Here is a 15,230-nt window from a genome sequence, read left to right as displayed (position 1 = left end):
CCTAAACATATTAGAAGAATAATTTATAATTGTGTCATTAAACTTGCAGCAATCCCATCACGTACGTAATCCATTCGCAAAGGCCTATGGTGTCCTTGCATTTATGCATGTGAAGCTATATCAGTTAGAAAATCATCGGGCACAAAGTCAGGATGACGATTAAACTCCATAAATGCCACATCTTGCATTGACGTTCTTCTAATGTAGTTATAAATTGTCATGGATGCGACAACAATTTAAACTTGTGTCTTATAGTTAAATGATGGCATATTCTATAGGATTCACCATCTTTTTTTTTCAAACTCCAAATATACATTCTATCACACAATGTAATGAAGAATGCACACGGTTGAAAATTCTTCATGATTTTGTGGTTGTTCTTGCCTCCTAAATTCTTGCAAATGATATCTCTAACCTCTACATGGACTTAAAAATTCATATTCATTAGGATATCCTGAATCAACCAAGTAGTTTTTCCCTGTAAATACAAACACTTTTTTGTAAATTGAAAAATAAAAAAAAAATATTAATTATCACACACACACACTACTTACTTCTGGTGGCTTAGGAAATTTTATATGTGGATTGTCAATTACCTCGAGAAAAATTTGTATATCATATACACCGCCTACCCAACTCGCCCAAACAAATATGAATTACATGTCAAAGCTACATGTAGCTATAACATTCTGGGTTGGCACACCTTTTCTTCTAATAAATGGAATTTAATTTTTTGAAGAAACACATGCATGCATATGTGTACCATCAATAGCTCCTACGCAATTCTAATATACGAGAAATCAGCAACAATCATCAATTTAAGCAGACTAACAAAATAAATTTTGCAAATTAATTTAATATGATGCACCATCAATAAATACGATTAATGACATTACCTTGAAATATGACATATACCTTGGATTGTTCATAATTTCACATAGCGTGTTTACAAACCTGGGATTTGCAGGTTGTATTAAATCTATAGTGATTGAACAAACTGATTTAAGAACTTTATTACAGTACCTACTAATAGTTTCTCCTAAATGTTGAAATCTCTCCTAAATTTTTATGTTGGAAGCACTTAAAGCTATATTGTATAAAGAAATATTCCAACTTTTTAAAATCTCTTCTAAATTTTTATGTTGGAAGCACTCAAAGCTATATTGTATAAAGAAATATTTCAACTTTTTCAAAAATACACATCCTTCTAGATGCTTTTAACATATACTAGTTTTCAAGTTAAAAACAAAGACTCTGAAATGTCATCGCATCCATCCTAAACATGTTTACACAGCGAGTCCAATGTCTATGTAATATTTCGTTCGACCATTGCTTTTCAGTGTTGTACGAATATATATAGGATTCCTTATATGCACACGCGCACGCGCGCGCACACACATGTATTGTAATATAATGCTAGGGCACCCGCCGTGCATAGAACTAATTTCTAATGAGCAAACTCTCTTTTCCAAAACAACTCACCTTCTTCATCTGAAGCGTAGTCGTCGTCGTCATTATTAGAACTTTGATTACCACTAGAATCTCCATTGGTAACAGAAAATTATCATAATTAACGTAATTGGCTATGTTATTCATTACATCATTATAACTCCCCTCAAAAAGTGCTGAAAACTAGTGTGAATCCATATTTATCATAACATGCATATTTTTTGTGAATTATTAAAAATGTTAAGACTTGTTAAAAAACATTATTGTATGGTTGTTACTGCTATCATTAATTCAATAAATTCTTATGCAATAATAACATTTCTTTCAATGTATATTTTGGAGTCCCACAATGGCAATTAAAATGCCCAACAATTTCATGAATGGGAGCAGTTAGAAAAGTAGGAACATTAGCATCTATTTGGAAATGTAGATTAGTTTTATTAATAAAAATTACCATCCAACCCTAACATCAACACCAAAAGATGACATCTTTAAAGACCTCAGTGGGAAACAAAGACAAATTAACCAACAGTCATGGATGCAGAAGTTAAGAAATGCAATTGGTAAGAATAGATAACAATAAATCACTAGAGACCCAATTATTTTGTTACAAACATTTGAATCTTTTAAAAAAAAAACCTCAAAGCAAAAACATGAAACAATAACTGTTAACAAAAAAACTCACAAGAAGAAAAGAAAGAAAGAAGAAAAACCTTTTGTTTAAAATATCTCAACTTTGGGTTACCTATCAAAGCACACAACCCAAAAATATTGTTGCGGATTCCAATGACATAACAACAACAATTATAGTGGAGTTGAAAGGAGCAGAGTTAGAAAGACAAAGATTGAATACCTTTGACAGGAGATGGAAACAAAAGCCAGAGTGATGAATGTGAAACAAAACAGATGGAATTAGGTTTAATATTTATGATTTGCTGAGAAACACAGGGATTAATAAAACAAACAAAAAACAATAATATGGCTATTGCAAAAATCTATGGAACATTAGTCAAGAGATATAAATATCAAGATACATAACATTAACTAGGCAGGTGAAAAATGGGTTTCTATTTCTTGTTTTTTAGCTCTTGTACTCACATCTCCACATTCACAATCAATAATATGGCTATTGCAAAAATCTATGGAACATTAGTCAAGAGATATAAATATCAAGATACATAACATTAACTAGGCAGGTGAAAAATGGGTTTCTATTTCTTGTTTTTTAGCTCTACTTTCTCTTTCTCTCTCGCTTTAAATTACTTCTCTTGTTTTTCATATAGTTTGAAAGGAATAAAAAAAGGAGCAGAAGTGTATATGATTGTGAGTGTGGAGATGTGAGTAAAAAAAAAAAAAGATCGGAAAGGGAGAGGGAATGAGCATCTATTTGGAAAAAGACACTAGTACATTATATAGTTCATTTGATCTTTTGGAATTGGAAAAAGACAAAGGAAAATTTACATCTTTTTAGACATTTACAAACCAGTGAAAGCAATTTTATTTATAATGAATTGCATAACATTAAAAATAATCAGCTGCAACTAATAATTAATAAAATACAACTTATGTTTTACATATTATTCACAATACTAGCAATGTAACAACACCACCAATTACAAACAACTACACCTAATTGCTTAATTATAACATTCAGTTTCTTCTTGGAAAGTGATAATATAAAAGTGAAAACCTTCCCATAATTTTTGTTATTTATATAGAAATACACAGGAATGGAAGTAATATTACAAAACAACAACCTAACTTTTAAAAGCTATAATTTAGTAGCAACTAACTTAACATTTAAATGTGGCATGCACAAACAAAATTTTTTGATTTTACCAACCTAAACCTACCATTCAAGAGCATGTAACCTAAATTCAATGTCAAGAATGCATACATTCGAATTGTAATAACAAGAAGCATCAATCTCGGTTTCTATGTAGTAACCAATCATTCAACATCAAGTAGCACAAACTGAAAATTTTAATTTGAACAACCTAAACCTAACATTCAAAGTTAAGTATCCATACATGAAGTCAATATTTAAGAACTCATGAAATTCTAACCCAACAACAATATTCAGTGATACATATGTCAAAACATATATGGTAATGGTGCTCCAAGTACTTGGTTATGGAAATACACAAAAAGGTGGGCAAAGAGTTCAATTTCTAGCAACAATGGCAGCATAGGAAGCCTAAAAAATGGTGGAAAAGATTTCAGATTACTGAAAATGTTACTGGATTATAGGCCTCGTTTGTTTGCTGGAAAATAGTTTCCTTTTGTAAAGTGAATTTCAAAAAAGTGAATTATTTCTTGATATTTGGTAGTGTAATGAAAAATAAGTTGTAAAACATTTTCCAGTATTTAGTTATTTTATGAAAAATGAGTTGGAAAATAACTTAATGTGTTTTTTACCCAAATCTTTCAGGAAAACACTTTTCTAGAAATCAAATGTGTTTTTTACCCAAATCTTCCAGGAAAACACTTTTATAGAAATCAAGTCAAATTTTTCTTTGATTAGAAAGTGTTTTTCGTTGACCACCTTTTCTAATGACAAATAAACATAGAAAAGTTTGAAAAGTTCGACCACCTTTTCTAATGACAATTAAACACAGGAAAGTTTAAAAAATGGTTTCCTGAAAACAAACATGGCCATAGAATTCAACATAAGTGAAATGACATGAATATGTTAAAAAGTACAAAAGACCTGACCTTGTCCATCTAAGTTTTTCTTTGTGGTCAAACATTATTTTCAGCCATGATATTTTTCTATCAATGCAACCCACTATAACCCACATCTCCCTCTTACTCCTCGCACAAAAGAATTGAGTTGCAAAGGTATACAATGAACTACCGAAGGTAACTTTATCAATAGAATACAGTTCTGCCATTACCTCTTTAATACTACCATGTTTTTTTTTTTTTAATCTGTAGAAGGAGTTTTGCTCTGTCTTTGCATGGAGACAATCTAAACAAGTTGATCCAGATAGGAAAATAATTGTGCTCCTATTCCAGTTCCCTTTTTTTTTTGGTTTTGAGGTGTAGTGTGATGTGCACGCTTTCTCTTTGCACTGCTAGGATTGTTGCTACTGTTTGTCACATTGCTTCCACCAACCATATTGCTAACATTATGTATGAAATCAGGGATTGTATCATCTTTAGAGTCGCCACTTCTTTCTGCCATATTAGTTTCCTCATTGGTTGTATTTCTCATTCCAGCAGCATCACTATTATCTTCATCTAATAAGAGTCATTGTAAGGGAGTTTAAGCATATTCTCTTGTAGCCACTATGTTAGTAAACATGATATTATACCTGGGTATACAATGAGGGCTTTATGCCGACATGCCTAAACTTCTGTTCTCCTTTCATTTCATGTGTAATGAAAGCTGGACGTACTTAGCAAGGATAATACATTAATAAATAATACAACATGACAAATAATTTTATGAAGTTATTGATAATGAAAACTAACCTAGATTTTTGATTGCCACCACCCATCAGTTGTTGAGATGGTCCCAAGTTCAATAGACCAACTAACTCCAATTTTAGTTATTAATTTTTTCCATACCCTCCAGTCCTTTTTAATCCCATCCTATTTGTTTTTAAGTTGAGCTTTTGTTAATGAAAGTCCTTTTTTATCTTTAAATGATTGTATGACAAATTTCGAGCCAACTTTGTCGAAATGGGTGTTTGGACTTATGCCTCTCTCAATTGCTGTAATGCAAATGTCACAAAACATGTGCAATATTATCTTAGTCCAAGAAGCTTTATTATGTGTGTCAGATCCATCCATTGCTTAATGGATGACAATATAAGGAAAAATTAAACAAACAATGAATTATATAAATAAGAGATTGAATGTTGATAAGGGCTGAATTAGATACTAATAGAACAAGAAATTATATTTTCAATAAAATGTTGATCAAAGAATAACAAAAGATTTAATGTTGACAAGGCATGAAAAAATAAATTAACAATTATCTATAGCAGTTTGGTTTACAATGCAAGAAAAATTAAACAAACAATTAACTATAGCTGACAAAAAATTAGTCAACTATTTATTGACAGAGGAAAGAACATTAACAACTAACCATGGACAACTGAAACCATTAACCTTATGTCATCAATTATCAAGGGATGTTAAATACCCCACCCTCAAAACAAAGTTGATGCAAATAAGAAAAGGTTGCCAAATTTGATGTATTCAATAGCAAAAACAACAAAGACATCGAACCAAAAGCATTCATAAACAGAAGGATTCATAAAACCTACCCAATAAAAAATCAATTTATGCTTTGAGTGATCAAATAATGCAATACATTACTTTACATAAGCAGAATTGAACTGAGTATAGCCACCACTATAAAAATAAAACTTGAATCCCAAATATGTAGTTTTTTACCTCACTTTACAATATCCATTATGTTAAGCTAGAAATTACTAAATCTTAAAAAGGGAGTTATTAATCTAGATAAGAAACTGGCAATACACCCTCCCCACTGTACCTTTTCCTGCAGCCTTGCAATTTTTGATCATGTGTGTATATAACTCGGCATTCATTAGAGAGACATTAATGGAACTATTAATGCTTAAAAACTATTAATGCTTGAAAGTTGTAGAGAGTAGTTTGCTTTCACAAGTTTAATATAGCATCCCAACATATACATAACTTCCCACGAACAATTACAGCTAGTTTAACAGAGCAACCAACATGTAAATAATAATGGAGATAAAAATCACCGGGAATAAACAAAATGAAAAATAATCAATTATCACTGTAAAGATTAAAAAACAAATTATTTTAAAAAAGGGAAGTAAGCAAGCTAACCCATTAGAAATTGCAGCTTTGATGTTTAAATGAAGTAGGATGTTGAAATCTTTTTTTGGGTTGTTGATTGTAGGAACACAATTTGCTCTTCTTTTTCTTTTTCTGTTGATAAAGAAAAATGAATGAAACATTTGCAATTAAAACTTTCAAGAGAAATACAGTTGATTTATCAAAGGAAATGCACAAATCTGTTTGTTTAAAGATTGGTCACTGTAATAAACATAACTTTCAACATCTACGCTTTAATGCAAGGGACAAAGTAAGGTTCGATGTAGTTGACTGCACACCAACCGATGTTTCGCTAGCTTCTCATTTCGACGAGAGACCTGCGAAAAGTCATCCCAACCTTAAAAGGTTCTGTCGAGGATTGAAGGGGGGGCTAGCCAGGTTCAGTGTAAGTAGGACACATAAATTAACTAACAGAATATTAGAGCAGTGAAGGAAAACTAACTTGTTGGGAATTTCAGCTGTGGAGTTTGAATGAAGCACGTCTAATGTTTATGTTTTGGGGTTGTTGATTGCAGTAAAATAGGTTGTTGTTGTTTTTGTCTTTCTGTTGTCAAGGAAAAATGAATGACAACCGAATGTAAAGAAAAAGACGCAGCCATCACTTTTGTTGTTGGTTGTGTAGTAGTAATGGTTTCCTATAGGGTTGTTATGTGCACTGAAGAGAAACGAAAGCAAATAACAATAATTTCCAATCTCTATTATCTTTAGAAAGTTTAACCTGTGGTTGAACTTACAAAAAAGTAGTATTTTGTTGCCTTTTCAAAATCACGGTCCTGCCTTATTTTACTGGTGGGATGATTTGTACTTAAAAATGTATTTTTATCAAAGTCTTATATCATTATTTTGCACTTGAAGTATCAATAACTCCTTAACTAAAGTGTGTTTTATAATAACATATCTAATAATATAAGACACCTTTAATTTGTGGTAAATGTTTATTTCAAATCTAGATCTATCACATAAATGAAAGGATTGATTGATAAGTTTAAGAACTGAAATTGAAAGGACAAAGAGATAGCCAAATTTAGAAAAGAAATATCGGGGCAGTCCAAACTGGAACACTATTTGGTAATTAGGTTATATCCAGAGCTGTAGATCTTGGATTTAGGTCTACTTTATATGAATGGAAAGTCAGACATAGGCCTACAACTTTTATATGGAGCCTAATATTTAAAAAGGTTATTTTCAAGTCCAAATTGTAGTAACAACAAAGAAGTCCGGATCTGTCCTGCAGCCTAAATACTGTTAAGTGTTTGACCCATATCTGGAGTTCTAGAAGTCCAAATGACTTTTATTTTTTTCCTGAAAAGCTGAGATAATTTCCTATAACTTTCATGTTTCAAGTGATTCCAATTCTAACTTTATTAATGATGTTTGGGTAGATAAGAGAAGATAAAGATTGTCACCAAGTCAAGAGTTGGCCACCCACTCATCAATTAGTCATCAAATCAATAGTTTTCAATTTTGGCCTATAAAAGGAGGCATTTACCATGCATTTAGGCATATTGGTCTCCAGATCAAAATCAAGATCAAGATCATGCTCTTGCTTTCTCTCTTTATATTTTTTGTAATGTTTAACTTTTGCTTTCATTAATATCTTGTTTACACCTTTCATTTATTTTCCTTTCTTTAGTTAACTTTTATCTTATTTATATTCTTATCTTGTTTATTTGTGTTTTCCTCTTTCATTATGTTTAGTTAAGTTTATTATGTCAAGGTGAAAAAGTTATACTAATTGTGTAAGAATAAGTATAGTGTAAACTTAACATGGACTTTAATGTTTGATATTAACATGTTTTGTATTTGTTATCTTGTTCACTTTTTAATACTTTACTTGTTAAATGACTAATCTAGATTTATGTTGTATAACACTTGATACATCAAATGCTTGACACTTTCATAGCCCATGCTGTATGGTGTAACCAACACCTGAACTATAAAAGGAATTTTGATTTGTTATTAACATTAATTATAATTATGAATGTCTGACGAGATTTACAAGTATTAATATTAATCAGATAAGATAACTAATTTAATTATGTTAAAAATTTATAATCTGATTGAAACATTCTTTGTGTGTGGTTTTCAATTGAATAATAAGAATTTATACTATACTTGTTTGACATGCTATTAGTGGATCCTGTAACCTTGACATTTATTGTTATCATTGTTTAATTTTTATGTTAATCTCCCATCTCAAAGTTCTCATCAACTTCTTCTTCTTCTATTACTACTACTACTATTATTATTGTTGTTGTTATTATTATTATTACTACTACTATTATTGTTGTTATTATTGTTGTTATTGTTATTGTTATGTTATTATTATCTATAATTTATACAATTAACCTCCTTGTGATTCGACCTCGATCTTGTTGGGTTATTTATTACTTCGATACTCCTACACTTGAGAGAAAACATCAATTTTTTAATTATGTCACGGTCCTGTCTCATTTTATTGCCTTTTCAAAATCACGGTACTATCTCATTTTACTGGTAGGACCTGTGTTTTAAATTTTTGTAACATGTGGTAACCAAACATATATATTAGTTTGTTTTTAAAAAACATAAACACTACTGTTTAAACAAATAGATTTTTTTTTATTGAACAATAATCATCTTAATGATCCATCTGTAACCAACACTTGAACTATAAAAGGAATTTGATTTGTTATTAACATTAATTATAATTATGAATGCCTGACGAGATTTACAAGTATTAGTATTAATCAAATAAGATAACTAATTTAATTATGTTAACAATTTATAATCTGATTGAAACATTCTTTGTATGTGGTTTTCAATTGAATAATAAGAATTTATACTATACTTGTTTGACATGCTATTAGTGGATCCTCTAACCTTAATATTTATTGTTATCATTGTTTAATTTTTATGTTAATCTCCCATCTCAAAGTTCTCATCAACTTCTTCTTCTTCTATTACTACTACTATTATTATTGTTGTTATTATTATTATTATTATTACTGTTATTGTTGTTGTTATGTTATTGTTATGTTATTGTTATCTATAATTTATACAATTAACCTCGTTGTGATTCGACCTCGGTCTTGTTGGATTATTTATTATTTCGATACTTCTACACTTAGGAGAAGACATCAATCTTTTGATTGTGTCACGGTCCTATCTCATTTTATTGCTTTTTCAAAATCATGGTACTGTCTCATTTTACTGGTAGGACCTGTGTTTTAAATTTTTGTAACATGTGGTAACTAAACACATATATTAATTTGTTTTTAAAAAACATAAAATATGCTTATGCTTATGCTTATGATCAAATAGATTTTTTTTTTTGAACAATAATCATCTTAATGATCCATCAAAGAAGGAAAACATAAAGTATTAACAGAGAATATGGAAAAAAAAAGATGGAAAACATAAAGTATTAACAGAGAATATACGCTGTAAATATTATTGTTTTTTTCGAGATCTGCCATAATAAGAAAAATAACAGCAGAATTTCTTGATTCCTGAGAAAAAAATCTTCTTGTTGGAATTCATTTAAAGGGTAGGACAACTCTATAGGTTCCAACACCCTCCCAGTGCATGCGAGCACTCATCCCCACAAAGCCACTTCTGGGTTCATCCACTTCCTTTATCCTCTGTACAAATTCAAGAAATGACAGTGCCTTCCTTCTTTTTTAAACTCTCGAAAACAAGTGGTGGCTGCTCGTTAACTAATCTGTTTCCTTGCTAGTATTCATGTTACTCACTCATTTCGAGTTCGTATTTAAGTAGCTTGAAGATATGTTTACTAATTTTCTGACATCTTAAAGCTCCCTGTTCTTTTAAAGCTCCCATAGTTGGTGCTGAATCAAGGCTCTAGAAACCCTTGATTCTTCTTTCACTAGATGCCAGTTTCTTAAGGAGTTTCGGAGTCCTGCCAAAGGTATCCCAGGATTCCTTCATTAATATTCCACAGTTGTCATTGCTAATTAACGAGCTCTCCCAGGATTCCTTCACAAATTTTGAAATCTTATTTTCCGTTTTCCATTTGTCAATCGAGTCTTTTGTATTTTCTCTTTGGGTTTCGCTATGTAATCACCTCTCTGTGTTCTCCATTGCTCACATCAAGTGAAAGACCTCTCTTCTTTAGCAACTATTAGCTCTGTTTTCTTGAGTTCTGTTTTCTCAAATTTGTAGAGAAATGGCGATGTTTTTCAATATTTTCTCATTGAAGAACTTACTGGTGCTGTCTCTAGCACTTAATGTGAGCTTGGTTTTAAGAGTGCTGTATGAGAAAGACTTTGAAGTCAATAATGGGCGCTTTGTGGACAATCAGAAAGATGCATTAACGACTACTGATAGTGTGCTTAGTGAGGCACGAGCTACTCAGAGGGCACGTCCTTCCATGCCCTCTTCTTCCTCCACAGTTGATAGCGATGGCGGGGACACAATAATCAATCTTGATCAGTAAGTGGTACAGTATTGTCTCCTATTTTTGGTTTAAAAGTTATCTTTTACACCTGTTTTGTTGCATAAACAGACCCGAATAAGTTGGCCAGTTCAGTGAACCTCACTGCTAAAATTGGTTGGTAAAGTGTGCCTGAATCATTTAATTCTTTTAGTCTATGCAAGCTTTAAGTCCGAACGTGTCCTTTTATTTACATGGTAACACCTACAGGACCGTGATTAACTTCTTCTTTTTCCACAATGGTCAACGGAGTTCTTTTGAGATTTAGTGGTATTTTCATTTGGAGGTAAAACTGAAAGTATGGAGATTGCTTTTTTTTTTCGTTCCTTCTCTTCCTTTTTAGATGGTGATTGTGTACTGGGAATCCTAACTTGCGGAATCTGTTTGCTTCACCTAGTAGTAGGAGTACTGCAAGTATAAGCAATGCCTAGGTGAGGTATGTAAGTGAATCCAGGGTACTATTTTATCTTAGATTCTCTATGGTGCATGTTAGACAACTGGGGTGACTTCTTCGCACTTCATGACTGTCTCTTGTCATCTTTTTGTTCCCAAGTTGAAGGGTGAATATCTAAGCGCAAAAATGGTAACAACGCTTGTATACCATGGATGGTGGTGCATATTGAGCACTTTTTACCAGCACCATCATTGTGTGCCTCAGTTGTGGTCTTGTGGACCTGACTTCAGACTTCGCAAAAAAATAAATAAAAAGAATACTGGTTTTATTCCCTTTATAGCTATTTACTAGTTGGAAAAGCCCAAGGCACCATGGGGGCTTGGAAGTCGATTCATGTCTGTGGGGTCCATGTGTGTTTGTGCCGATCGCGGGCTGCCTTCCTTTTAGCTTTTGGTTTTTTGTGGAGATCTGAAAAATAAAGTGTGTGCATGTGTGAGGCTCTGGGGGAGGTGTATTCTCTAGAACTTAGGCCGCCTGTATTTCGCACTAGCTTTTAAGGTCTTCTTTCAGGCCATGTCGAAAAGTGGACTTTCTGGATTTACCACTTCGGGGGTCCCTTTGTCTATATGTACTTATTATAACTGGATCTTTACTTGGGGCTTCACATATACATGATGTTAGCCATGCATATACATTGTCTAATCATTGATTTCTTCATAGATTGGGACCAAACCCTACCTTCTGTTACAAATGTTTAAGGTGTTCGAGTTTTTTCTGCATACCATGTGTTCATGTGAGGTAAAACATTATAACCACTTGAGATGTTTATTTTGATGGGTTTAGATGCTTTATATAATAATTTAATATTTAAGGTGTTCGAGTTTTTTCTGCATACCATGTGTTCTTTATGTGAGGTAAAACATTATAGCCACTTGAGATGTTTATTTGGTCAATGCTGTTGATGGGTTTGGATGGTTAGATTAGAGAATATAGAAATAGATTTGGAACTTCCATCGAATAATTTAATATTTTCTAATGAGTGCTGTATATAATATGTAAGGATGCTGATATAATGACCAGCATGACATTTAAGGTGCTGCTTTTAAAGATTTGCTTAATGCAGTGGCGATCCAACAATGTACGAGAGCTTTTGGCAACAAGCGGGTGACAAATCCACCATTGTTATCCCTGGTTGGCAATCAATGAGCTACTTCTCTGATGCTGGGAGCCTCTGCTGGTTCTTAGAGCCAGAGTTTGCCAAAGAGATTATTAGACTGCATAAAACAGTTGGCAACGCAGTCACCGAAGACCACTACATTGTTGTTGGGACAGGTTCTACACAGCTTTATCAAGCTGTATTATATGCACTGTCCCCCCAAGATGCAGTGGAACCCCTCAGTGTTGTATCTGCAGCCCCTTACTACTCCGTGAGTATTGCTTCTTATATATATAAGCTTGATTTTTATCTCCTGATATGTAGTTTGTCATTTACCAGAATTCATTTTTCTATTATTTTAATTTAATATCTCAATAGGGCGGGTGCATTTATATGCAATATGCCTTTCAAATTTCCCTGCATCAACATTAAATTTCTGGCATTTTCTTATGCGTAGTTTCTACTCTTGTTTTTTTTTTTTTTTGGGTTTCTTCATCCCTGCTTCTTTTTTAATTAAAACCTGTTGCTTCTACATCTTCCATCGCTAGTCTCATGCAAATATGCATGTGCTGAATTTCATAGAACAAGCCAGCATTTAAATGGTAATCAAATGTTCCTTTTAGTTTCAGATTTGTATTATAAAAGGAGTTAATGTATCTGTGTACATGAATACTGAAGTCAATGACGTTTAACTATCTGCTGCATTTACTCGAAGTGGCATAATCTTCATATGCTTGTGAGTTTCGAACACATGTATCTCTCTGTTTTTTATTTTAATACTTTTAAATTTTTTTTTTATTTTTTTCTTTGCTTAAAATTAATATTTTTTTAATATTTTTATATTATTTTAATACACTAATGTCAAAAATAATTTTTTTTAAATAAAAAAATTATTTTGATATATTTTCATAAAAAAAATATTTCAAAAAATAATTATAACTACACTTTTAGTTTTGTGTTCTATCAAAGATCGTATTATCACCTCAACCACACTTCTAATCTTGTGTTCTATCAAAGATTGTATTATCACCTCAACCTTGTCACCTCAATGAGGTGGGTTGGAATAAAAATGAAAAATCATAATTGAAACTAAGTTTTCTCATAATTGTCAAGATACGTCGTCCATGCACACTTTCTCTAAATAATCTGAGCTCAGTGTGGCCGAACCGCTTTAGCCTTTTCTGGCTTTCTTTGTTCTTTATGCATGGACTTCCATTGGACTTCAAAGTAGAATATCCTTCCTTTGATATGAAACCAAAATTCTGTCTTCTTTAATATTAATTTAGCCTTAGATACACTACTTGATGGTTATGATGCGTTGGTTTAATTTTAATTTAGCCTTAGAGACACTACTTGATGGTTATGATGCGTTGGTCTAACTTTCATGTTGATATTTTTTTGCAGTCTTATCCATTGATCACCGACTGCCTGAAGTCGGGGCTTTATAAATGGGCTGGTGATGCGCGAAGTTTCAATAAAGAGGGACCTTTTATTGAACTCGTTACCTCCCCTAACAATCCAGATGGATACGTCAGGCAGTCCGTCGTCAACAAAAGTGGGGGCATCTTGGTTCATGATCTTGCATATTATTGGCCACAATACACGCCAATTGCTTCTGCTGCTAATCATGACATTATGCTCTTCACCGTGTCGAAAAGCACAGGACATGCTGGGATGCGCATTGGGTAAGCTCAACTTAGATGGGATCAAACGTTGTAACTAGATGATGAAGCACGTTGTATTTCTAAATTTTTTGTTCCACATCTTTCAGCTGGGCTCTTGTCAAGGATGAAGAAGTAGCCAAAAAGATGGTGAAATTCGTAGAGCTCAACACAATTGGCGTGTCTAAGGATTCACAACTTCGAGCAGCTAAAGTGCTGCAAGTTGTGATCCATAGCTGTCGATATCCTACCAGCCTTGGGTCCCTTTTTGATTTTGCTGCCCACCTCATGGAAGAGAGGTGGAAGTTATTGAATGCTGCTGTTAGGCAAAGTGGTCTCTTTACTTTGCCTGAGTTTTCCCCTGGATCATGCAGCTTTCTCAACAAATCATTTCCTCCTCAACCTGGTAAAATATGGCTTATGTTTTAGATCATTCATATCAACATCAATTCAATCATTTATGAGTGTTTTTTTTTCCTCTTGTGGGAACAAGTTCTTACATTATATTTGTGTCCCTTGTGCAGCTTTTGCGTGGTTGAAGTGCCAAGAACCCATGGAAGACTGCGAAGGCTTTCTCCGATCTAACAACATCATAACAAGAAGTGGTAAACACTTTGGTGTTAGCCCACAATATGTTAGGATAAGCATGCTAGATCGAGATGAAAACTTCTATATATTTGTAGAGAGATTGTCCACCATCCACCAGCGACAATCCGTGCAATTGGGTGAGACGGGGGAATAGAATAGGCAAAGAGAGTCCATATCTGTAAAAGATGTAAAAACAAGGGGGCAATGGCAATTCATGTCAGCACTAGTTTAAGAGAAGCTCAATCAGCTTTAAGAATAACCATTTAAATAATAGATTTCCACAATAAATATACATGTTTTTTTTCAGTTATTTATGCGTTTTGCCTAGAATTACATTATTCAACATGCATATGTGTACTGAACTTCTTCTATTTCAAGATGAATTCATAAATGTGAAAATTACCTATAGTTGCAGATGGGTACTACAATCTTGTCTCAAAAAGACAAATGTGATGTATCGTAGCCCCTTAAGTTGCAATATTGAACTTGTGGGATGATTTTGAAATGCAAATATGGTAATTCGTTTGGCAAACTCCGGCTCGAAGAACCCTAAAAAAAATATTATTGTGGTTTGAAAACTGCCTCCAGTCTCCACCATAGCTAACGTTATTGCTCATTTGCATAGCTAACGTTATTGCTCATTTGTTATTAGTCATGCGTGCATGTTGGCCTGGATATCATATTAATCTAAAAAAAAAAATTTTA

At 32.7% G+C, this 15,230-nt stretch overlaps 1 protein-coding gene and 1 long non-coding RNA gene across 2 annotated transcripts; one reads left to right on the top strand and one right to left on the bottom strand.

Annotated features, from left to right (window-relative positions):
* The first annotated feature begins 9,738 nt into the window (after positions 1 to 9,738).
* LOC105142072 (tryptophan aminotransferase-related protein 2-like) lies at positions 9,739 to 14,927 on the top strand. Its single transcript, XM_011049522.1, has 5 exons — positions 9,739 to 10,725; positions 12,244 to 12,547; positions 13,681 to 13,961; positions 14,048 to 14,343; positions 14,462 to 14,927. The coding sequence occupies exons 1-5, from the start codon at positions 10,460 to 10,462 to the stop codon at positions 14,677 to 14,679; spliced, it is 1,365 nt and encodes a 454-aa protein (XP_011047824.1). The 5' UTR covers positions 9,739 to 10,459; the 3' UTR covers positions 14,680 to 14,927.
* LOC105142071 (uncharacterized) lies at positions 10,757 to 12,237 on the bottom strand. Its single transcript, XR_845505.1, has 2 exons — positions 12,019 to 12,237; positions 10,757 to 11,905 (listed from the first exon to the last, which is right to left on the bottom strand). It is a non-coding gene; the product is annotated as an uncharacterized LOC105142071 (long non-coding RNA).
* Positions 14,928 to 15,230: the final 303 nt, after the last annotated feature.

Source organism: Populus euphratica, unplaced genomic scaffold (genome assembly GCF_000495115.2).
Source record: "Populus euphratica unplaced genomic scaffold, PopEup_1.0 scaffold222.1, whole genome shotgun sequence".
Lineage (NCBI taxonomy): Eukaryota > Viridiplantae > Streptophyta > Magnoliopsida > Malpighiales > Salicaceae > Populus > Populus euphratica.
The sequence above is the reverse complement of the archived record's forward strand: the minus strand, read 5'-3'. Positions and strand labels throughout refer to the sequence as shown.

Excerpts from the sequence above, each read along its gene's own strand:
- LOC105142072 (XM_011049522.1), top strand. The coding sequence starts at position 10,460 with ATGGCGATGTTTTTCAATATTTTCTCATTGAAGAACTTACTGGTGCTG. Across the intron at positions 12,548-13,680 it reads CTGCAGCCCCTTACTACTCC|TCTTATCCATTGATCACCGA; the intron begins GTGAGTATTGCT and ends ATTTTTTTGCAG. Across the intron at positions 13,962-14,047 it reads CATGCTGGGATGCGCATTGG|CTGGGCTCTTGTCAAGGATG; the intron begins GTAAGCTCAACT and ends CACATCTTTCAG.